This window comes from Drosophila biarmipes, chromosome 2L (assembly GCF_025231255.1).
Source record: "Drosophila biarmipes strain raj3 chromosome 2L, RU_DBia_V1.1, whole genome shotgun sequence".
Lineage (NCBI taxonomy): Eukaryota > Metazoa > Arthropoda > Insecta > Diptera > Drosophilidae > Drosophila > Drosophila biarmipes.
Genome location: NC_066612.1, coordinates 25994277 through 26019120, shown reverse-complemented (window position 1 = coordinate 26019120; position 24844 = coordinate 25994277). Strand labels below are relative to the sequence as shown.

Below are 24844 nucleotides of genomic sequence, written 5' to 3'. Positions count from 1 at the left end.
TCCTGGCTATCTGTCTCCTCGCATCTTCTGCACGTGACCTGCGTTGGTCGTGACGACTTTGCCTTTGAGAACTTATTTTCTTGGGCGAACGCTTCCCGCTCCTTTTCCAGTTCTTCGTATTCATCGGCTAATAGCATCAACGTGTCCCGGTCGGGCACTTTGTACGCCCTTAGGAAGATCCTTCGGCTTGGGGTGCAGTTTTCCTTTATGATCTTTAAGGTGTCTGTCGCAGAATAGTTTAGTGGCCTCGACATCGTCTGCATGTCGAACATGTAGTCTTTAAATGACTCATTGAAACCCTGCTTTCGTTGCCTGACCTGATCCGACAGCCTTGTAAAGAAATCTCTCGGCAGAAAGTAAAGTTGGAAGCTCTCAATGAACTCCGCCCAGGGTTTCCATTGCTTATTGTTGGCGGCTTATCGCCTTTAACGCGCTTCCTTTTAGCAACTCCGGCATTGCTCGGGGGATCATGTCAAGGTCTAAGCCGTAGGTGTTGGCGGACCATTCAACTTGTTCCAGGAACTCGAACGGTTTCTCCGCCCCGTCGAACCTGAATGACCACGCGGGGACTTGTTTAGCGACCCTTGCATAATCCGCCTGGCTGTGTCTAGAGGTCAGCACCGTTGTCTTCCTGTCCTGGCTTGACTCTCTCCTGTGAGCCTCCCTTTGCAAGTTGTCGACGCTTAAGCTTGCTTAGCGTGATACTCGGGCCGGTTCTGTCGTAATACATGGCTCCCAACTCAACCCAGATGTCGGCAAGTTGTGTGTCGTTCTCTGTCTCGGAGTAATACTCCGACAATGTCCTCCTCATGTCCTCTAATCTGCCGTCCAGGGCGACATTAAGTCTTTGTGCGACACAGGAACTTCGCTGTGTCGTCATACTCTGTTTCCTGTTGTACGACTGCTACCGATAGCCTCTCCTCGAGCCACCCATTGTGTCGGTGTCGGGACTTCTCTCCCTTCTGGCTGATCGCGCCAGGACCTGCTCAACTCCACTTGGCGCACTGGGTCACGCCTGGATACGTTCGCGTAGTGTTTGGGAGAGGTACACTGGGGCTCGACAGGCTTACCCCCGAGCTCACGATTTCAAATCGCCGGCTTTCACTGTTCTAAGTCTAGTAGACCCTCCAGGCGTAACGCCAGGACTTCGTTGGCAGGAAAGAACAGAACTTAGCCGTGTGGTGCCTCCTTAGACCTCAGCCACCTGTGTCTCAGTTCGGAGATTCCTAGTAATCCCAATCCCGAACGTCTCGACGTGACAATCTTGCTCCTTGTAGGCTCCCACAGCGCTGCTTCCGATGACTCGCCCTGGTGTGGCTCCCTCGTAGTTTGCTTGGTTGGTGTTCGTTCGACTGCTTGTCTTAACTCTTAATGGTCGTACTCGACTGACTGTTCGCTCTTGACTGACTGATCTCGACTAAATCATCCCTGCGGGTTTATATAGGGCCTCTGGAAACCGTTAGTTCCCTTTTGCACACGGCCCGCCAAAACTCTCCACACCGGGTCCAAATTCCATGGTTCCTGATTGACCCTCTTGTCCTTGACGCACTGCTTCCCGCCGCCGTCCAGCCTGACGCTGCCGTCCCGCTGATCCCGGAGACGCATGTGGCATGTTTGTGTGCCGCACCGCTGCCGGGACGTGGCATCCATTGTTGGTCTCCAAACTCTCTTGGTCTCCGAACCCTCTTGCTCTCCAAACTCTCTCGCTCTCCAAACCCTTCCCCTTCGTTTCAGGTTGCTGCCATGTATGCCCCCTTCTTCTTTATGCTTTCAGCCGCGTTCCCGCCCTTTCCGGTCCTTAGCTTCTGAGTGTTAAATTTTCAACTTTTTATTTCACGGACTCATCTCGGTCTGCTCCACAAAAACTCTTATGCCCGCGAGCCCCAGCCTCACGGGATACGTGCATCCGCCACTCCTGATCCGCACGCTGCGCCTGCCGCCCAGATTGCGAGCCTCGCGTACCGCCGGTTCCTCCGCGATTCCTGCGGGCCACTCCTGCTCCGGGACTCCAAGCCATCGCTGGACTTCCGGCGCCGACATCGTCCGCGCCAACTTAGGACGCGCCGCCGATTCGGATTCCACGGGCGCCGAATTTAAAGCTTCAAACTTGGCCTTCCACCTCCCGTCGGTTCCGGCCATTTTCACGGCCACTGCTCCTGAGGCTCCGCCGCTTCCGCCGCGTTTCGCGTCCCTGCCGGTTTCGTTGGCCCAGTACCTGGCGTCGATGGCCGCGTACTCGGTGTCGGCGGGGTCCACAGGGCCGGCCGGCCACGAGTCCTAGGATCCAGCGGGCTCACCCGAGGTCCCGCCTCCTCCCAGATCCGGGGCTCATCCAACGTCGCCTTCTCCTCCGCGGGGCCCTCCGGCCATGTCCAGACGACCGTCTGTTGCCGCCACCTCACGCCTTCGGCCACGAACGTCCGCACGCTATGGGTCACGTGCGCCGCCGGGATGTCCGTTCAGACGTGGTGTCCCACCGGGTCTCCGGGTTGGTACTGTGGCGTGTCCGACCGCGGGTGCGACTCTCGTTCGAACCTCGGCTTGGTCGGCCGCGCGGGTCTTCACCGGGGAGATTCCCCGCCGCGCCTCGTCGGTTATGGTGGCGTATCAGGTTGCGGCGGTGGTGGCGACCGGGGAGGAAGCGCCTTGCCTTCCGATAAGGGTGGTCGCGTCGGCGACCTCCGGCAGCCAGCCCGTCAGCCCGAACGTCGGCCTCCTCCTGGGGCGACACCCACGGTTCGGCGACATACCTCGGGGTGGGTGGGCATGCCGGCTCCTCCCACAGCTGCTGCTCCTCCTCCTCGGCTCGTCGCAAACGGGCCTGCCATTCAGGGTCCTCCTCCATCTCTCGCAGCCGCGTTTCCTCCATCTTCCTCCGCGCCACAAGGTTTAGCCGAAACTTTTGGCTTTTGGTACCTGCTCCTCGTGGCTGCGGGGAGTCCGTCGCCCCGAAGGTGGCTCCTCGCTGGCCCACTCGACATTGATTGCGCCGGTCGGGATGCGGCCGTCGGTGTCGCTGGTGGTCTTCTGAAGCCACCACCTCCTCTACTCCAGCCGCGGATCTTCGACCAGCTCGACGTCGCTGATGGAGCTGATCACCGGATTGGGCTTTCCTAGCCTCGAGATCAGCCGCGAGGTTCGGGTAGGCCGTGTGGTTGACCATCCTTGCCCCGGGCAAGAGCTCTCGGCCGGTTGGCGGGCAGCCATCGCCATCGGTACCACTATTTCTCCCAGCCTCCCTCCTTTTACATTTTTATGGTACAGCTCTCTGATCTGTGCCGTCTTCCCCCTTCCTTCGGCGGACTATCGCTGGACATTTTCCATTATCCTCGGACCTTTTCCCTCGTGTCCTTTGGGTATCCTTGGAGCTATCCTTGGACCCTTTTCCTCGTGTTTTTCGGGTATCCTTGGAGATATCCTTGGACCCTTTTCCTCGTGTCCTTTGGGTATCCTTGGAGCTATCCCTGGACCCTTTTTCTCGTGTCCTTTGGGTATCCTTGGAGCTATCCTTGGACCCTTTTCTTCGTGTCCTTTGGATATACTTGGAGCTATCCTTGGACCTTTTTCTCAAGCTCAGTATCCTGGGTCAAAGCTGCCCTAATACCGTAATCACTTGTGTCCGTTTGCAGGACAAATGGTTTTTCAAAATCCGGGCACGCCAGTACGGGGTCTGCCACCAGCCTTGCCTTTACGTCTTCGAATGCCGACTGATGTTCCTGTGTCCACACCCACTTGTTGCCCTGCCGCTACCGGGATGTGGCACCTTTTTTCTCGGTTCAAAGCTCACGGCCGCGTCCAAAGTCCGGCGGCGTCCCGTTACTCCTTTTTGCACACGGCACTCTTGCTCCGCCCGCCAAGTCTCCGATCTCTCCTTCTCCATTGTTGGTCTCCAAACTCTCTTGGTCTCCGAACCCTCTTGCTCTCCAAACTCTCTCGCTTTCCAAATTCCCTTGTCTCCAAACTCTCTTCCTCTCCAAACTCTTACGTTCTCCGTCCTCGATCTCCAAACTCTCCCGTTCTCCGTCCTCGATCTCCAAACTCTCTTGTTCTCCGTCCTCGCTCTTCGTCGCGCCGCCACTACGCGAATTCGCCGCGTACCTGCTGAGCGGCCGGCCATCTGCTGAAATAGAGAAAAATCTGTGTTACCTCAACTTTAAAAGAACTTCCCTCCACAGTTCAAGTCACAGCTTTTTAGCTTATGCACCCAATATAGCGATGTATTCGGATTGGAAACCGAAGCAATAACTGCAAACAATTTCTTTAAGCAAAAACTGAGATTAAAAGATGATGAACCAGTATACATAAAAAAGTATCGAAGCCCACATAGCCAGATGAATGAAATACAAAAGCAAATAGGAAAGTTGATCTCCGACGGGATTGTTGAACCATCCGTATCCGAATACAATAGCCCATTGTTACTTGTACCTAAAAAACCATACCCCGGGTCAGAAGTATTGAAATGGCGGCTAGTGATTGACTATCGCCAGATTAATAGAAAATTACTATCTGATAACGTACTATCTGCCGTACGACGCGGGCAGCTATAGACGTTTTATAGCATTTTGTAACTATTATAGACGTTTTATAAAAAACTTCGCCAACTATTCAAGGCACATAACAAGATGAAGTAAAAAGAATGTTCCTTTTCAATGGACGGATAAATGTCAAAATGCATTCCAATATTATAAACAAAACTTATGGAACCTACTTTGCTAGAATATACAGATTTTAATAAAGAGTTCTGTATAATCACAGATGCAAGTAAGCAAGCATGTGGAGCGGTTTTAACTTAAAACCATGATATTCTCCAACTTCTCATTGCTTACGCATCAAAAGCATTTACAAAAGAAGAAAATAACATCCGACCATATATTTATGAAATACTTTTTATAATTAAAACAGATCACAGACCTCTAATATATCTATTTTCAATGATCAATCACAGTTCTAAACTGACACGTATGAGTCTCCAATTAGAAGAATATGTCTTTACAGTCGAATATTTAAAAGGTGAGACAATTATGTAGCTGATGCATTATCAAGAAAACCCATTAAAGAGCTACAATATATTACAGGAATTTTTGAATCAATTATTCTGAAGTACGGTCCAATAAAGAGGTTTATTACGGACATGGGAACAGAATACAAGAATTCAATTTTAAATAGCTTGTACAAATATTTGAGCATCAAAAATATAACATCTACAGCACAGCACCACCAGACAGTTGGGACAATTGAAAGAAGTCATAGAACTTTTAATGAATACATACTATCTTGCATATCGTCTTTTTTTTCAACACGACCCCATCAATGGCACATAAATATTGTCCATTTGGTAAAACAAATAATTTAATAACACAGAAATAATATATAATATAGATGACTATTCTAAGGAGAGTAAATATAGACTAGAGGTAGCATACAAAAGAGCTAGATTTATGTTAGAAGAAAATAAGAATATAAATAATGTACTATATGATCAGATAGTAAGAAAGGTCATAAGTTAGATCCTAAATACACCGGTCCGTATAAAGTAACGGAAATAGGAGATAGAGATAACATTATAATATCAACTAATAAAAATAGTAAGCAAACAGTTCACAAGGATAGATTACAAATATTTATTTCATAATTGTATTTAATATGTAAATATTTTTGGTAATTTCCTTTTCTTGTATTGCTTATAAATAAAATTAAAAATAAATAAAAATAAGTAAATAAAATAAACAAGAAAAAAATGTATAAGGTAAAACTCATTATTATTATTAAAATAACTTCATATAAATACGATATTTTTCAAGGGAGGTGGCACGCACACATATTGTATACCCACTGTACCACGAGTACTTTAAGGGTACACACTCTAACACTTTGTTTCAATGTAAACATAATTCAAATGTCCCGGTCTCAAAACCCAAGCGGACGAAATATGAACCGATTGCTATGCCTTGCTCCACACACTGAAAGTGGTACCATCGGCATAATTGTAACGCGAACGGACCCCATGTGCATATACCTTTCGCTCACGCTTAAGAGAGCAAAGCCTATATACATAAGCATATACACATCCATCTCTCTGCCGCCGTCGGTGGGCAGCGTAGCGACGAGACTTAGCCTTACTTAGAATTAAAAGAATAATGTAAGGACAGACACGATATAAACGTTGGAGCGTCACCATTGCTGCTCCCACACAAAAAAGAAACAAAACTAAAGCAAATGAATCAGAAGTTTAATTAATGGAAAGATAAACATATACCTTGGTGACTCCCAACTACTTCAAATAGAAAGACTAACATATCTCTTGGTGACTCCCAACTACTTGATAGGATAGAACCATTTAGTATTTTGAATAGGAAGCAGAAATATATTTTAATTGATCGTATTTATTGTGGATCCTGCGTCTATAAGACATTTGTATGTATCTACTGGTGGTGTTCTGAGCTATTTTGATTTTGTTCATTTGTATTTTGGAGGGATTGTACCTGTTGTTGCCCATCATTTATCATGATATTTGGTGTAAAATAAAAACGTCGAGAGAACTGACTGGAACAGTTGTGAATGGGCGTCCAATTACAAAGTGGGCCGGACACAAGTAGGTGAGATCAGTGTCAGGTGTCTAGCATAGCGGTCGCGATTTCACCACAGCACTGATCTGAGCAATCAGAGTTTGCATCTGTTCAAAGGCTAGAACAGTTTTTCCCACGACACGACGCCAACAAAATTCGACCCATTATCGCTGAAGATCTGTGAGCACTTTCCTCGAAGGAACATGAAACGCCGAAGACATGACAGGAATGTGTCTGTGCTAAGATCAGTGGCAGTTCCAAATATATGGCTGATGTCACAAGGCAAACAAAGAGACATATGTAGCCCTTAGTTTGTCGGGTACTGCGACCTCTTCTTTCCTTAAGTATAAATGGTCCAGCTTCTGTTGTGCGGATGCCTGGTAAATCCGCAATGAATTAGTGCTCCGTGAGTTTACGTTGACGAAAGCATTTAATGCAGCTGTGAACCAGATTTCTTATTAGGTTACGTGCACCAAAGATCCAGTACTTTTGACGCGCAATTACAAAAAGTGCAGAAACTCCTGGATAGAGATTGAATGTATGTTCGTGCTCCATTTTTGTGATGCGCTTCGACTTTGGAAGCAGTAAAGGGTGTTTTGCGTCAGCTGGTAATTGTAAGTCTTTGGTGCTGTCCGGATTTGTTGTAAGGCAGACCTCTTCTGGATCCCAATGAATATCCAGAACCTTTGCTGTAATATTAAACCCTTTGCCTTGTACGTCGATTGCCGCGAGAGCTATGTCGGCGATACGTGATAAATTTGAAACCCAATTACCGAGTTCCATACCAGCACATTTCATCAATTAAACTAACTCGTTTTGATTGTGAATGAGCTCCTCCTCGGTATGAGCTCCCGTCAATAAGTCGTCCACATAAAACTACTCTTTCACGATCTTTGCAACGGTAGGAAAATCGTGTTGATGGTCGTGGGCTAACTTATCCAGGACCCTTACTGCCAGAAATGATGCTCGTAATGCTTGATAGGATTTGTTTCATCTTCTCTCCAGACAATACGCTGATAGCCGCTATGGTTGGCAACCACAGGGATTTGCCGATACATCTTGACAGTATCCACCAAGAAGACGAGCTTGAACATTCTGAAACGTAACAAATCAAGAAAAGGTTTCGTAGAATGCTTGGTCCAATGTGCCAATCTTCGTTTAAGGACCTTCCATTAGTGTCCAATATGACCCGTAACTTTTGGGTGATTACAGGGTGAGGTGGCAAGTAAAACCTCGGCCGTTTGTCAATGTCCTCTGGCGATAGTTCTCGCATGTGGCTGAGGAAAGTCCCGCATAAATTTCACGTACTGTGAGTGCAGATTGGAGTCTTTCTTTAGGCTGCGTTTTACACTCCTTAATCTTGTGAGTGCTCCTTGTAATGTATCTGAAAACTGTTCCCTTAGATTCCCGAGTGTGTGTCTTGACAAAGTGTTGTTCAACTTCCTCGTCATCTGGCTTTCCATGAAATTCCTGGTTGACATCCTCGAGCTCCCAAAACCACCGTAGAGATGCGTCAATGTCAATAGCCGTGTGCATCGTTGTTGTAGATAAACAGCCTGTGGTTACGATAGATGTTATGACCTATCCAAACATGTCGAAATGGCGATGATGTTGCCCTCATTGTCGAACATCTTTTGACCGGTGAACACGGTCCAAACGTAGTCGCTGACCAGGAGCTTGTCGACTGGCGCGAACCCCTTGAGTGCTGAGGCGGCGATAACGTGACTTGCCAATGCAAAGGTAATTTTGTCTTCATTGTGTGATCCAAGATCCTCGACTGCAAGTCCAGTGTGCTGCAGCATCTAGATATCTCAGCCTTGATAAACGAAGTCCCTGACACCAAGATTCGTGACGGTGAGCACGCCAATCCGAGTGCCTGAAAGCACCGCTCGGAGATATATGACCGTTGCGAGCCACTGTCCAAAAGCACAAGGCGGGTAGTGTGCGACCCCTGTTGGCACTGCACTCTTTCGTAGCCCTTGTGGCTGCGTTGCGGTTGTTGATCCGTTGCACAAGACTTCAGCTGCGGCAGCCACTTTTGCCCGTGCAATAGGGCTGATGATGACCGTAGCATATCCGGGAGCGCTTGGGATGTGCCTTTCATCTCGTGGGTGTGTTGTAGAGACAGCGGCTTGCGAACCAATAACATCTGCGGGTAGCAGAGAGTGGTGGCGATTGTGGTAAAACTAACATGTGAATTTGGACTCACACTTTCGAGACACATGCCCAGGCCTAAAGCAGTTAAAGCACAGGGAATTGGCCTTAACAAATGTGCGTCTCTGCTCGACTGAAAGTTCATCAAACTGTGAGCAGGCGTAGACCCTGTGCTCCTTGGAGCTAAACTTCACACAAGAAATTGTTTCCATCGATACTAGTTTTCATCGATACTCCAGTGATGTACGTTTTAAGTAGTGAAACTTTTGTATTGTTGTCAAATGCTTCTTGCTATGGATCGTGCACTCGAATATGTTCTTGAATTCTGGTTACTCCTTGTAGACGACAGTGAACAGCATGATGTGAATTTTTGGCAGTTCATTATGCATTACCGTTGCTGCCGAGTTTGCCCTCAAGAGCGTGGCTTAATGCTCAGCCAAACACCCATTGAGCTGCTGTTGTTGTTCCAGAAAACGAACTAGGTTTTCGTTTCTCACTCCTGACGCCATTGATGCGGCCTCGTCAGGGTTTCAAGATTGTCTAAAGTTGTTGCCTTCTAAGCTTTAAGTGATTTCATGTATTGAAAAAATTAGATTGGAATGGTTGAGAGTATTTGAATATTTGTATTTAACTTGTGTGATTTAGAATTCTGAATAGGGTTTGCATTTTTATTACGGTTTTCTGGATTTTTAATCAATTCAATATTAATATGTTCTTCACATATTCCATCATTTTGTGCCATAGTAATTATACTAATTAATTAACAATCTTAAGTCTGTCCGGTTCCGGTTCTTCGCAGAATGCTCTTAAATTTCGTTATTAGGAGTCTCCTTGAAGTTCTTCAGTAGTTTGTATTTCGGTTCAGTTTGCGGTTTAAGTTCTGCAGTTAGTCTTGATCTAAGGCTGGGAAGGCCAATCTTCGATGTTGGGAAGGCCCATTGATCATGTTACGCGTAAGTCTCAGTTTCTTTCGATGGCTCTAAATAAAACCTGTGTTTCATTAGTTTGGTAGAATGAAATTACGAAGTCCACTCTGCTGATGAAATTTGTAGTGTCACGCCCACTTTAACGCCCACAATCCGCGAAAATCTGTAGCGCCTACAGTTTTTATGATAGAAAAAAAATTGTAATTGAAATGTATTTGTCTCATCAATGCCTATCGATTAACACAAAAAACGCCACGCTCACTCTAACGCCTACTAATCGCCCAAAACTGTGGTGGCCACAATTGTCATTCTAGAAAGTTTTTATGTGCTATTGCTTGTCTTAGCAATACCTATCGATTGACCCAAAAAAACTTTCCACGCTCACTCTAACGCCCACAAGCCGCCCGAAACTGTGGTGGCCACAGTTGTCATGCTAGAACATTTTTTTGGTAAAATGTATTTGTCTCATTAAAACCTTTTGACCTAAAAAAATATTGGCCACGCCCACCCCAACGCCCCCAAAACGGCTAAAACGCTTAAATCTGTCTGCCACCCACATACCATATGCCAAAATAGCCGGTAGGTGGCGCTTTAGAATATTTTTTGCTGCTTGCATATCTCTATTTTTTTTTCTCCCTCGAGCTGAGTAACGGGTATCTGATAGACGATTAATTCGACTAGAGCGTTTTTCCTTGTTTTATTTTATTGCGTTATACTTTTCTTCCAAACGTTGTCTGGGGCGGTAAGAGTTTAAACTGTAGTTACCCGCTCTCCCGCACTCCCACATATAACTTTGTTGTTTGAATATCATAAACTTACTCTCCCCCAACTTAATCACCCCCGCTAACTCTCTTCATCTCTCTAACTCTCACTTAACTTGCGTAACATTATTCTCTTTGCACTGTGGTTCGGAATATCGTAATACTGTCAGTTTGTATATTATAACTTGCTGTTCTCGCTGTCTCCGACGGTGTGGATTGTCTTGTCGCTCCTCGATGGTCCTTGACCGCTGATTGCTCCTGACGTGGCTGGTTGTCTTGTCGCTCCTCGAAGATCCTTGACCGCTGATCGTTCCTGCCGTGTCTGACTCGGTGACTGCTCGGCCACGATTCAGACTCGCTATGGGGTCAGCCGTACGGGCTTAGGGAAGCGTCAACGTTCTCAGACTAGGGTGAACAGACTGACGAGCTCTCCAGGATCACTCCTCTCGATACCCGACCGCCTGTCCCTTGCTCTGTCCCGGATGGTCCCACGGGCTTCCGCTCAGATCGTGCGGACAGTCAAGGCAGAACGCCAGGAAGCTGCCTCGCTTTTCACTTCGCTTCTGTGCCTCGTGTAAACGAACGTTCCACCCTAGCTTCACCCTTCCGCGTACTGTCCGTGCCGTTCCTGCGGGCTCGATCCTCCTTGCGTGACCGTTGCGGTGGCGTCCTGCTTTCTGGTGGCAATATGCGAACTACTCCTGCGAACTACTCCTGACAGGTGGCTGTAGGTCTTGACTTCTGTGCTGGGTTCGAGGGTATACGCCGATCCGGGATTTCTCTCCCTTCTGGCTCGTGACTCTCAGGGTCCTGTTGCGCCGCTCCGGAACTTCTCTCCCTTCTGGCTCGCTACTCTAGGGATTCCGTTGCGCCACTCCGGGACTTCTCTCCCTTCTGGCTCGCTACTCTAGGGGTTCTGTTACGCCGCTCCGGGACTTCTCTCCCTTCTGGCTTGCTACTCTCGATTTCAAATCTCAGTCTAGTAGACCTTCCAGGCGTACCGCCAGGACTTCGTCGGCAAGACAGAACAGAACTTAGCCGTGTGGCGCCTCCTTAGACCTCAGCCACCTGTGTCTCAGTTCGAAGATTCCTAGTAATCCCAATCCCGAACGTCTCGACGTGACGATCTTGCTCCTCGTAGGCTCCCACGGCGCTGCTTCCGACGACTCCTTGCTCTCGACTGACTGCTCGCTCTTGACTGACTGATCTCAACGACTGATCCCGACTGACTGATCCCGCTGCCAGCGCCCTGCGGGTTTATATAGGGCCTCTGGGAACCGTTATTTCCCTTTTGCACAAGGCACGCCAAAACTCTCCACATCTGGTCCAAAGTCCATGGTCTCTCTTTGACCCTCTTGTCCTTGACGCACTGCTTCCCGCCGCCGTCCAGCCTGATGCTGCCGTCCCGCTGATCCCGGGGACGCATGCGACATGTTTGTGTGCCGCACCGCTGCTGAGATGTGGCACCCTCTTTCCAAAGTCCAAAGTCCGGCGGCGTCCCGTTACTCCTTTTTGCACACGGCACTCTCGCCCGCCAAGTCTCCGCTCTCTCCGTCTCCATTGTTGGCCTCCAAACTCTCTTGGTCTCCGAACCCTCTTGCTCTCCAAACTCTCTCGCTCTCCGTCCTCGATCTCCGCCGCGCCGCCACTACGCGAATTCGCCGCGTACCTGGTGAGCGGCCGGCCATCTGCTGCTGGGATTTGTGGGGAGTTATTCAACTCCTCACAGTGCTCGGTCTGATTTTACCGTGCCCAGTTTTACAAAATCTATTAAGCTCGTTGCAAGACCCAGTTAATACAGGATCCAAAACAGCCTTATCATTTTGATAACACAAAGCGTAAATCATGTTTTCCATCATCAGTTTAATTAGAAAATTCGGCCGCAAACACTGATCAGCCAATAGCCGATCTTCTTACACATTTTTTTCAAACCACCTTTTCAAAATCAAGACCTCCAGATCTGTCTTACCCATATAGCAAATGCAACATTATTGTTTGTCCTGTTATAAGTGAAAGTTCACTTCTGCGCGGTTAGATATTGCGCTAAGACTTTGTGTAGACCATTGCACAAACTTTTAACTTTGACTTTAGAAACGTCAGATTTCTCTCACAGATGGAAGGAGTCGTTCGTTATCTTCCTTCAGAAAAAGAGGAGTAAATTGAACGCATGGATTTACAGGAGTATTTCAAAGCTTTTAACTATACCGAAGCACTTTGAAAGCACTATTACGCTCCATTTGCAGCACAGTTGTAGGTACCTTATCTCCCCTTTTCAACACGGATTTATGATTGATTTCAGTAAGGTGTGTGATGCTGTAAGTCACCTGATTTTAGTCCCGGAACTTGACCTTTTAGGTTTTCCAGGTGATCTTCTTAGATTTTTCTTAAGTTATTTGAATGGAGGACTCAAAGGGTTAAAAACTTTTTTTCATTCATTATCCGAGTTACGTCCGGTGTACCACAAGGAAGTCATCTTGGCTCACTCCTGTTTACATTATTTATAAATGATCTTCATCTATTCTTAACGAAATCACGTAAGTTATGTACGCAATATAATGATCCTGCACAAAGTTTAGCTTTACAATCTGATCTCAATGCATTTCAAACTTGGTGCATGGATAATGAATAAAAGTTAAATGGTTCTAAGTGTAAACTAATGACCTTTTTTCGTGTCAGGCCTCACTATTTAACTTATACTTTGAGTGGCTGTGAGTTAGAAAGGATAACCCATGCTTATGACCTTGAAGTCCATATGGATCCTAAACTTAAATTTTCTGATCACATTACTACCATCGTGAATAAAGACAAGGGGTGTGCTTGCATTTATCAAAACGTGGTCAAAAAATTCGATCATCCCTATCTTACAAAAACTTTGTTTATTTCATTAGTCTGACCAATTCTTGTTGAATTCCCCAATGTGGAGTGCATTACTGGCCTATTACTTCCATCCTACTCCAGTAGACTACTTCTTATTAACTTAACATCATTAGCAAACCGTAGAACTATGCTTGGTATTACGTTTATTAGAAATATTATTTATGGTAATGTGGATAGTCCCAAGTTACTGGGTCTGTCTGTATTTTAACGTGCCAAGTAGATTCAATAGAAACTATGTTCCGCTAGTATTAAATCATTGTATCTCCAATTATGTTATGCATGAACCTTTTAGAGTACCGTGCAATAAATATATTAGACTATATCACCTAATATCTACTACCGACTTACTGCCTATCCTTAAATCAATAATACCATCACTAATTAGTTTTACTTTATGTATCTTGTCTATACGTATTTTGACCCGTATTTTGAATTGTCTGTATTATATTGTCTTTTCACTTGATTGCGTTTTTGTTTACTAACGCGTAACAAGCATTGCATGGTGTCGTAAGGTCCACTTGTTTATCCTGACCAAATTGCATCAACGTCAAAGATTTAATAATAAAAATGTCTTCTTCACTGCAAACTTCTGTATGTAATGTTTTTTTGAACTATTGGGTATTTATTTAATAAAAATCGATCAGCTCTAACATAGATTATAAGAAAACGGTCAGAAAAGTAATTCATTGTAGTCCAAAGTTTAAGCATAACATTACTGTTGAATCCGCATTCCGAGCTCATATACATTATGTGCAAGGTCACTTCTAGAGCTTCTGGTTCGTTTTGAATCTTGGTTAAACTTCTATTGAATTAAATTGTAAGTTTTTTAGTGACTCTTAGTCAACAAAATCCTCATACTAGTTTTCATTTTCCAATCTGTCATGGATGTCTAGGATGTAGGCTGTTGTAAGCCTTTCTTCAGCTAGATACCAAAGCTTACATCCTCTTGTTTGCAGCTCGTACCGTATTGTCTCCATTTTCCGTTCCGGCGTTTGTCATGCCCAATACCGTTTCCTTTTGGAAAAACTGAGAAATTGTTACTCAAGAATTTTGTACCGTTGTACAGTTTCATTCTAAAAAGGCTATGCAAACGAATAATCTTAAATGTTTTGTAAAACTTAATTTTTCTGTTTTGTTTGCACCACCTGGCTTTGTCTTCGTTGAATGAGACAAGGTATCTCAAAATATTATTCGAATTGATTTGCATTGGTGCGAAAACGCCTAAGTGCATTACCTCGAATAGCGCGTTCGAATGGACCCCAGGATTCCTACTTCGTTGATAATTATTTCGATTGCTTCCTATGAACTCAGATTTCACAGTCTGTTATGTGATCAGGAAGATTTAATTTTAAGAAAATGCCTTTTTCATTTCGAATTATACTTTTTAAGAAAACTTGTGCTATTTCTGTAGGTCGTTGTACTTGTTTACATAGTTGACGATGTTACAATGGCAGTGATAAGCCTTGCTTTTTTAAAAAATATTGAAATATTAAGATGTGAACTTCTAACCAGTCTTTGGTCTGTGATTTTTGACACCGAAATTAAATTTATGCGGTACCTGTAGAGTGTCATCAAGGTATGTCGTCGCGATCTAAGTTTTAAAGACTTCTTTTCCATTTTTAATTTTGAAAAAAATTTTCAGAGCACATGTTCCATGTAGCACTTATATCCAGACACCACTGTCATTTTTTTAAAAGTCTGTGCATGGCAACTGCTCTATGTCGCTTCTGTTCGCCCTTGGTTTCGCTTTATTTCTTGTTTTCCTCTTTATAATAGTCGGCCTTAAATTTGACGATTTTATTTGCTTTTGATTTCCTAAACCATCGTTGCATGCAGACGTGTATTTATTGTGCTCCGGGAAATAGTATTCAATAAAGTCATAAAAGTGCAGTGGCTGCTTTTAAAGCTACCAAAAATAATGCAAGCTCAAGCGAAGTCAATTGCCCCCAACTTGATCGAATTTAATACGTCTGCCGCAGCGCTGCGCTAACAAAACAACAAAATAAAAAGATAGAAAAGAAACTTTAGTAACACCATGTAAAATTTTAAAGGTTTGTGGATGACTTCAGTGAAATTAAAAAAAATTATTTCATTCTTTTTTAAGACCATTTTTTTGACATCTTAGGGTGGTCCGACTTTTATTAAATTGAATTCGAAATTCTTAAAAATATAAGAAATTATATTCCCAATATTAAGAGATAATATGTCAAAAGGCCCCAAAGCTATAATTTGTTTCATATTATTTTCCCACCAATTTTCCGATCGTTCCTATGACAGCTATATTATAAAATCCTCCGATTTTGATAAACTTTAATTCGAAATTCAGAACTAATTAAAAAATGCTATTTCCAAGCTTAAAAGGTTGTATGTTAAAAAACACCGAAGATATAATTTTTTTCAATTTTTTCCCCGATAGTTCCTATGAGAGCTGTAAGATATAGTTGTCCGATCCGGCTGGTTCCGACTTATATACTACCCGCAATAGAAAGAAGGCTTTTGGAAGAGTTTCAGCTCGATAGCCTTAAAACTGAGAGACTAGTTTGCGTAGAAACGGACGGACAGACGGACATGGCTAGATCGACTTGTCTTGTGACGCTGAAAAAGAATATATATACTTTATGGGGTCGGAAACGTCTCCTTCACTGCGTTGCAAACTTTTGATTGAAATTATTATACTCTCTGCAAGGGTATAAAAACAGCAAAGATATAATATTTTTAAAATTATTTCCCCGATAGTTCATAAGGGATCTATAAGATACAGTTTTCTGATCCGGCTGGTTCGGACTTATATGCTACCTGCATTAGAAAACAAACTTTAAGGAAAGTTTCAGAATGATAGCTATAAAACTGAGGCACTAGTTTGCGTAGAAACGGACGGACCGACGGACAGACGGCCAGACGGACATGGCTGGATCGACTCGTCTAGTAACGCTGATCAAGAATATATATACTTTATGGGATCGGAAACGTCTCCTTTACTGCGTTGCAAACTTCTGACTGAAATCAATATACCCTCTGCAAGGGTATAAAAACAATGAACATATTAAGCCGCATGTGCAGACTGGTATTGATCGATAAAACCCGTGGCAATGATAGCCCAGCTGTAATAGAAACGCCCATAAGCTCAAACCGAATCTACTGAAGTCGAGAGAAACCTCCGCCTAATTATATACAAGTAAAACGTTCCAATGATCTTGTCAACAAAATCAAACAGGAACACCTCATAGCGAGGTAAAAATATAGTGACGACCACATCTTCAACAATCAAAAGTTTTGATACCAACTTCTGCTACGAAAATTTAATATATGATCTACTGAATAAATACACTTTCTATACTTTTTACATCGGCATGCTTAATTAAAGCCCAACAACTAAGCAATGGCATATTGAATTGGAGCCGAATGTAAAACATAAAGAAAGGTGTACACATTTTAAAATACCTTTCTAATGACATGTAGCTGTAGTATATATATATAGTATATATATATAGTATATATATATAGTATATATTATATATAGTATTCAGTTGTTTATCATCATCTTAAATTTTCAGGACCTTCAAATAGAGTTTGGATTTGCACAAAAAAATGTCAATGCTCAGGCAGTGTAGGATGCTCTCATTTTTGTTGATAAGTAACATTGAAACGGCTACTTTTACAAGAATGTGTCGAGTGCCAAAAGTTATGGAATCTCAAGGTCTATACAACTTATCGTTAGGGCCGTTTTTGAGAAATCAGAAAAATTCTGTTACTCAGTTTAAGGTAGCAAAAGGATAATGAAGATATACAAGCAGTAAAGCGATATTTTATGGCGCCATCTACCGTCTTCTTCAGTAGAAATTATGTGGGCGGCAGACAGATTTAAGCGTTTTGGGCACTTGTGGCCTTTAGAGTGGGCGTGGCACCTTTTCTTTGGTGAGTCACAGGTATTGGATAGAAAAATACATTTCAGTTAAAATTTTGCTTCTATCATAAAAACTGAGGCGCTACTTATTTTCGCGGATTGTGGGCGTTATAGTGCGCGTGGCACACCACTGAAACAAACTTGCGCTGAGAAGGAAGCCCAGAAATCTGCATGCCAAGTATGCATACTCTACCTCTTATAGATCTACCGAGATCTCAGCGTTCATGCGGACGGACGGACATGGCTAGATCGCCTCGGCTAGTGATCCTGATCAAGAATGTATATATTTTATGGGGTCGGAAATGCTTCCTTTTATCTGTTAGATACTTTCTTTCTAGTATACCGTTTTACTGTATGAAAAGCGGGAATAAAAAGTGCAGTAACTGCGGTGGCAATTACTCTGCTAACTTTAGAGAAGCCGAAAGGTCGTAGAGAAATTAAAGTTGATAGCCTCCATATTAAAATCAGGACTGCCTACCCCGGCCTCAAAAAGTTAATTTCTGCAATCCGCATACCAAGTACCGAACACGGCTCAACAGCATCAATCGCCGAAGCAGCCAAAAAGCAACTATGATATGCAGCCTGCAAGAAAGCCTTACGGAATTTATATAGTTTATGCGCACAACTATGCGAGATTTAATGCGAAACCAAAACCTATTGATTCAAATGCTGGTTTCACAACAATTCAAATAATGACTTCCCTACGGATACTTAAGTGGATTGCTAACGGCGTTTCGCAGCATAAGCGTGAGTTAGCTCAATTCCTACTCGACAATCATATCGCCGTAATGCTGCTTTTAGAAGCACACCTTACAAACAAATGCAAATTTCAACTACGAGGATATTTATTTTACGGAAAAAATTGTCCAGCTGGTAAAGCACAAGGTGAGACTGGAATTCTAAGCAGAAGCCGTATTAAGCAGAAGCCGTAATTTACTTAAAACTCGTTAAAAACCACATCTATAAATATTCAACTAAATACTGGCAACAAACTTACTCTAGCCGCCATATACTGCCCCCTAGCTTCACCATAGATGAAGATGAGTTTATGCAGTTTTTTGAGCCACTAGGATACAGCTTCAAAACAGCAGGAGGCAATAATGCCATCTCACCTTGTGACTCCAAAAGGAAAGCAGCTCTATAATAAAATTATCAAAGGCAAGAACAAGCCTGACTATGTTTCTTCTGGCACACCAACATAATGACCGGCATGCCCAAAGAAACTACCCCATTTAACAGACTTTGTGATTACCAAAAATCTGGCGCCGGGCGCCTGTCCTCTTTATTGTCATTGGGTTAAGTACAGAAAGTATATTAGCTCACACATTGAGCTATGATGGGTTTACTCGAACTGCCCTGCTCTCTTTTTGCTCACTTTTCATTACTCATCATTGTGCCACGCTCAGCAGGCATTTCGCTCTCCTTCCCCACCGCGCTCTTACACAAAAGCTCTCTTTTGATTTGGTTTTGAATTTCGAATTAAATTTTATCAAAATCGGACGACTATATCATATAGCTGCCATAGGAACGATCGGATAATTGGTGGGAAATATTGTAAAGCAAATTATAGCTTTGGGGCTTTTTGACATATTATCTTATAATATTGGGAATATAAATTTTGAGAAAATAACATGAAACAAATTATAGCTTTGGTGCTTTTTGACATATAACCTCCTGAGATTGGAAATAACATTTTTTAATAAGTTCTGAATTTTGAATTAAATTTTATCAAAATTGGGAACGGTGGAATAATAATATGAAAAAAAATTATAGCTTTGGTGCTTTTTGACATATAACCTCCTGAGCTTGGAAATAACATTGTTTAATTTATCAAAATTGGACGACTGTATCATATAGCTGTCATAGGAACGGTAGGAAAATAATATGAAACAAATTTTAGCTTTGGGGCTATTTGACATATTATCTTATAATATAAATCGGACTACTCTAACATATAGATGTCAAACAAATTGGTCTGAAAAAAAGAATGTAAAAATAATTTTTTTTTATTTCACTAAAGTCAGCAACAAGCCTTTTAAATTTTACATCGTGTTATTAAAGTTCATTACTTACAAACTTCGGCTTGTCGAAGTTAACTTCCTTTCTAGTTTAAAATTTCGTACTAAGTTTAATAATAATCGGACGACTCTAAAATAAAGCTCTACAAACAAAAACGATCAGAAAAATATTGAGATATATATTTTTTTAATATCATTAAAAATTTAACATGTTATTACTTTGTTTAATTATTTCTTATAACTGCAAGGGTATACAAACTTCGGCTTACTTAAGCGTCTTTTTCATTTGCGTTTACCTTGTTAAACGATTTAGACTCAAAATTAACGAACAAGTGTTTTTATACCCTTGCAGAGTTTGCAACGCAGTGAGCATAAAGTATATATATTCTTGATAAGCGTCACTAGACGAGTCGACCTAGCCATGTTTGTCTGTCCGTCCGTTTCAACGCAAACTAGTCTCTTAGTTTTAAAGCTATTGGACTGAAACTGTCTCAAAAGTTTTCTTTGTATTGCAGGTAGTATAAAAGTCGGAACCAGCCGAATCGGACAACTATATATTATAGCTCCCATAGAAACTGTCAGGGAAAAAATTAAAAAAAATATATTTCTTTGGTGTTTTTTAACATATAACCTTCTAAGCTTGGAAATAACATTTTTTAATTAGTTCTGAATTTCGAACTACATTTTTTTCAAAATCGGACCACTGTATCATATAGCTTCCATAGGAACGATTGGAAAATTAGTGGTAAAATAATATAAAACAAGAAAAGAAGCTAACTTCGGCAAGCCGAAGTTTGTATACCCTTGCAGTTATAAGAAATAATGAACTTTAGCAACACCATGTGAAATATTTAAGGATTGTTGCTAGTTTCAGTGATATTAAAAAAAAATTATTTTTACATGGTAGAATAATCCGATTTTTGTTAAATTGATTTCGAAATTCTTAAAAATATAAAAAATTATATTCCCAATATTATAAAATAATATGTCAACAAGCACCAAAGCTATAATTTGTTTCATATTATTTTCCCAGCAATTTTCCGATCGTTTCTATGACAGCTATAAGATATAGTCATCCGATTTTGAAAAAATTTAATTCAAAATTCAGAACTAATTTAAAAATTGTTATTTACAAGTTTTGAAGGTTATATGTTAAAAAACACCAAAGATATAATTTTTTCATATTTTTCGACTAAATTTTCGATTGTTTCTATGGCAGCTTTATGATATAGTCGTCCGATTTTGAAGAAATTTAATTCAAAATTCAGAACTAATTTAAAAATGTTATTTCCAAGCTCAGAAGGTTATAAGTCAAAAAGCACCAAAGTTAAAATTTGTTTCATGTTATTTTCCCACTAATTTTCCCATCGTTTCTATGAGAGCTATATGATATAACCGTCAGATTTTAATAAAATATAATTCAAAATTTAAAACTAATGAAAAAATATTATTGGCAAGCTCAGGAGGTTTTTTTTTAAACACCAAAGATATAATTTTTTTATATTATTTTACCACTAATTTTTCAATCGTTCCTATAGAAGCTATATGATATAGTCGTCCGATTTTGAAAAAATTTAATTCGAAATTCAGAACTAATAAAAAAATGTTTTTTCCAAGCTTAGAAGGTTATACGTTAAAAAACACCGAAGATATATATGTTTTTAAATTGATAGTTCCTGATAGGTCCTATGGGAGCGATAATATATAGTTGTCTGATCCCGATGGTTCCGACTTATATACTACCTGAAATACAAAGAAGACTTTTTGGAAAGTTTCAGCCCGATAGCTTTAAAACTGAGAGACTAGTTTGCATAGAAACGGACGGATAGACGGACATGGCTAGATCTATATACTATACTATACTGTACTATACTTCCTGGGTTCGAAAACGTCTCCTTCACATTATACCCTTTGCAAGGGTAAAAAATTATATCTTTGGTGTTTTTTAAAATATAACCTGAGCTTGGAAATAACATTTTTTTATTTCTAGATTTTCTATTAAATTTTTTTCAAAATCTGACGACTATAATATAGCTCTCATAGAAACGGCCGGAAAATTGGTGGTAAATAACATGAAACAAATTATAGCTTTGGTGCTTTTCGACATATAACCTCCTGAGCTTGGAAATAACATTGTTTAATTAGTTCTGAATTTTAAATTAAATTTTATTCAAATCGGACGACTTTATCATATAGCTGCCATAGAAACAATCGGAAATTTAGTCGGAAAATATGAAAAAATTATATCTTTGGTGCTTTTTAACATATAACCTTCTTAGCTTGGAAATAATATGAAACAAATTATAGCTTTGGGGCTTTTTGACATATTATCTTATAATATTGGGAATATAATTTTTTATATTTTTAAGAATTTCGAAATCAATTTAACAAAAATCGGATTATTCTACCATGTAAAAAAATTGGTCTAAAAATATGAAATATTTTTTTTAATATCACTGAAGCCGTCAACCCTTCTTAAAAATTTCACATGGTGTTGCTAAAGTAGATTATTTCTTATAACTTCGGCTTGCCGAAGTTAGCTTCTTTTCTTGTTTAATTATTAAAACAAAAAAATAATCACAGATAAGTCACTCACACCATTTATTTATAATAGTCGAACTAACTAAAGTTAATTTATACATACATTAATAAAAAACAAGTTTCCCAAGAAACACAGTGCCGGAAAAAATAGCATTAAGAAAGTTCAATTTTTAAAGTAAAAGACATTAAACACAAATCTGTGAAATAATATTAAAATCATATTGTGTGCAAACTTGCTAGTGACCAAAAATAAGAGAAGTTTGTTCGTAAAACTTAATGACTTTTAAATAAAAATTTCAAACATCTCAAATTTGAAGTCACTAGGAAAATGCAATTTTTCGGCAACTGCAAAAAAATATATTAAGTAACAAATAATAAAATAAGTATTAATAATGAGTGGAAAAAATAAAACTTACAAATTTATTCGTAAATCGTTTTATTTTGAAAATCTCTCAGATAAAACCATCCGAGCCTTTGGAGAAAGCGCTGCAAAAGGCAATAAGATGTGTTGAGAACTTGAGCTGCCTTAAGCGGAAGGCCCACGATGCAGAAGGTCCTGGGTACTCAACAACCGCAGCAACACCCGAGCCCACATTGTAAATCAAATCAATAAAATCAAACAAAAAGTTTATTTATTTTTTATATATCTGCTAAGCGCTCAAGCTGCGCTGAGTAGTTTTCAGTCAGTCAGTCATTTTCAAACAAACTGAGCACTGAATGAGCGCTGAGTAATGAGCACTTTGTGGTGATTCGGTGCTCATCCAGTGCTGAATGGTACTGCAGGGTATCTCTTTTTTTTTTTCTTTTGGATACGTGTGCGTCAAGCACAAAAAACCCAGAATTTACGACTTGGTTGTATAGAGAAGTGATCGCATAATGTATGGTCTGCGAATACTATTTCTGGCTCTATAACGCCACAGCCATGATTATGATTTCAAATAATAAGCAAAGCATTTGTATCTTTCTCAAACTAACCATACGTTATTGTTGTGCTGAGCTTCATTGCCGATTTTTCATATGTTTTTCAGCTTTCGGGCCAATGACCATTTGTATTTTAACATGGTAAGAACTTGGTCACGTTAGTGTCTGTGGCAAAAGCCAAGGTAATATTTTGGGTTGGGTCTTTCTGGTATCATAAAAAGAAATGTTATTGATTTTTAACCAATGCCTACTGACTAAAACGGTTTGAAGCGACGCGACTGCTTAAGCAGCTCGATCTTTCGCTTGTCCTCCATAAACTTCTTGCGCATTTCTAAAATATTCTGCATCTTACTGTCGCGGATCTGGAAGGTGTAAAAGTTCTTCAGTTCTTTGGACTTCTTTTCCTTGGGCCTCTTTTGTTCCAGGCGACCAACCAGGGAGCCCTTTTGCTCAAATCCAGCGATACGCCCCTCCTTGCCTACTGTGACCCATCCTTCGGCATCGACTTCTCCGCTCTTAGCCGACTCCTTCACAGCTCGTTCCCACTTGTCGTACCCGGCTATGTGTTTGCTGATCTGTACCCTCGTCTTGTTAGGCTCCAAAAGGTAGTTCTGCTGGTATTCCTCATGGCAAAGCTCCATGCCAGTTTTGACAATGCACTCGCCGCTGGTGTTGAAGAGGTCGATACTTCTCAAGGACAGGGCCTTGTTGATGCTGTTGGCTTTCTCAAACACAATGTACGCCACCTTAAAGATAAAGGGCAGCCGCGGTCTCCTGTTGCTCTTGTACCATTTGATGTTATTGTCTTTTCCCGGCCTAAAGGCGAACTCAACGGCCTCAATGCTTCCCGCCGGACTGAAGACCTTTTTCAGGCTCTCCTCTGCCACGTAAGGCGGAATATTGAGCAGAATGAGTGTGCGACCCTTGGGTTTGTTAGGATCCGTCAGATGAATAAAGTGCTCCCGCATGAAGACGATGGGGCAGATTTCGGCATGAGGATTGGTGCGTAGAGGAACCACTAAGGTTGATTTATTAAATGGATACCTCAAAAACGTCAAATTTTTCATTAATTACCTGAATAAACCTCCAATTTTCCCATTTTGAGCCACACTGAAAACACGTTTTAAGCCAAAGTGACCGTAGTTTCTTTTATCTGGGAAAATGTACAACATATGCATAAAACTGCGTCAAACTAGTGTCGGTGACTTAGCGGCGATTGGGGAACGGTGGAAATTGGAACACGGGGCCAATTTTTATACCCTTGCAGAGGATATAATGATTACAGTGAGAAGATTTCAACGCAGTGAAGGAGACGTTTCCAACCCCCACCGTCACTAGAAGAGTCGATCTAGCCATGTCCGTCCGTCCGTTTCTACGCAAACTAGTCTCTCAGTTCTAAAGCTATCGGGCTGAAACATTCCCAAAAGTCTTCTATCTATTGCAGGTAGTATATAAGTCGGAACCAGCCGGATCGGAAAACTATATCTTATAGCTCCCATAGGAACTATCGGAGAAAAAATTATATCTTCGGTGTTTTTTTTACATATCACCTTCTAAGCTTGGAAATAACAGTTTTTAATTAGTTCTGAATTTCGAATTAAATTTTATCAAAATCGGACGGAATGCAAATTTGCTTAAAATCAAATATCTATCGATCTAGATAGTTGCGAACACATCCGACTTCTAGCTATTTATTAAAAAATTACTTTAAAAATCGGATCAGAACAATTTTGTTTATTGCTTCCCTCACAGAGGTTGTAACAACGTGCACGGTAATCCCGGTTATTGGCCGTGTTAATTCAAGCTTCTTGTCTGAAAGTATCATTAAGCTAAAGCCGTCGGTTTTTGAGAAAATCGCTTAGCAGCGATTGCACTTCGGATTTTCCCCATTAAAAAAGGGGGTGCAAATAAAAATTTGCACAGGGCTTCACTATCAGACGTTGTACAAACATACACTTTATATTGGCAGATTGGGGATAGCCTAAAATCATATAGATATAGCCGCGAAAGGGCTCGTGCAGACAAAAATTTGATGTACATCGTGGCAAATTTAGAGGATAATAATTTCGTGTTAGTCTAACGGGAACGTTGAATTTTAGGCGGTTTAAAAGTTCTGCAGAGTCAATGTCACCTCTTTGATTTTGTATAAAAATAGTACCAAGCATTGTTCTACGAT

General features: G+C 41.5%; 1 protein-coding gene across 1 annotated transcript; it reads right to left on the bottom strand.

Moving 5' to 3' along the window:
• Positions 1 to 22357: 22357 nt before the first annotated feature.
• Positions 22358 to 23872, bottom strand: LOC108023829 (ribosomal RNA-processing protein 7 homolog A). The gene is made up of 2 exons (XM_017093476.2): positions 23743 to 23872; positions 22358 to 23686 (listed from the first exon to the last, which is right to left on the bottom strand). The coding sequence occupies exons 1-2, from the start codon at positions 23765 to 23767 to the stop codon at positions 22923 to 22925; spliced, it is 789 nt and encodes a 262-aa protein (XP_016948965.1). The 5' UTR covers positions 23768 to 23872; the 3' UTR covers positions 22358 to 22922.
• Positions 23873 to 24844: the final 972 nt, after the last annotated feature.

Bases quoted from the DNA above. Each gene is read 5' to 3' on its own strand.
- LOC108023829 (XM_017093476.2), bottom strand. From the start codon at position 23,767: ATGGGAAAATTGGAGGTTTATTCAG. The intron at 23,687-23,742 runs GTAATTAATGAA...AATCAACCTTAG, and splicing joins AAAATTGGAGGTTTATTCAG to TGGTTCCTCTACGCACCAAT.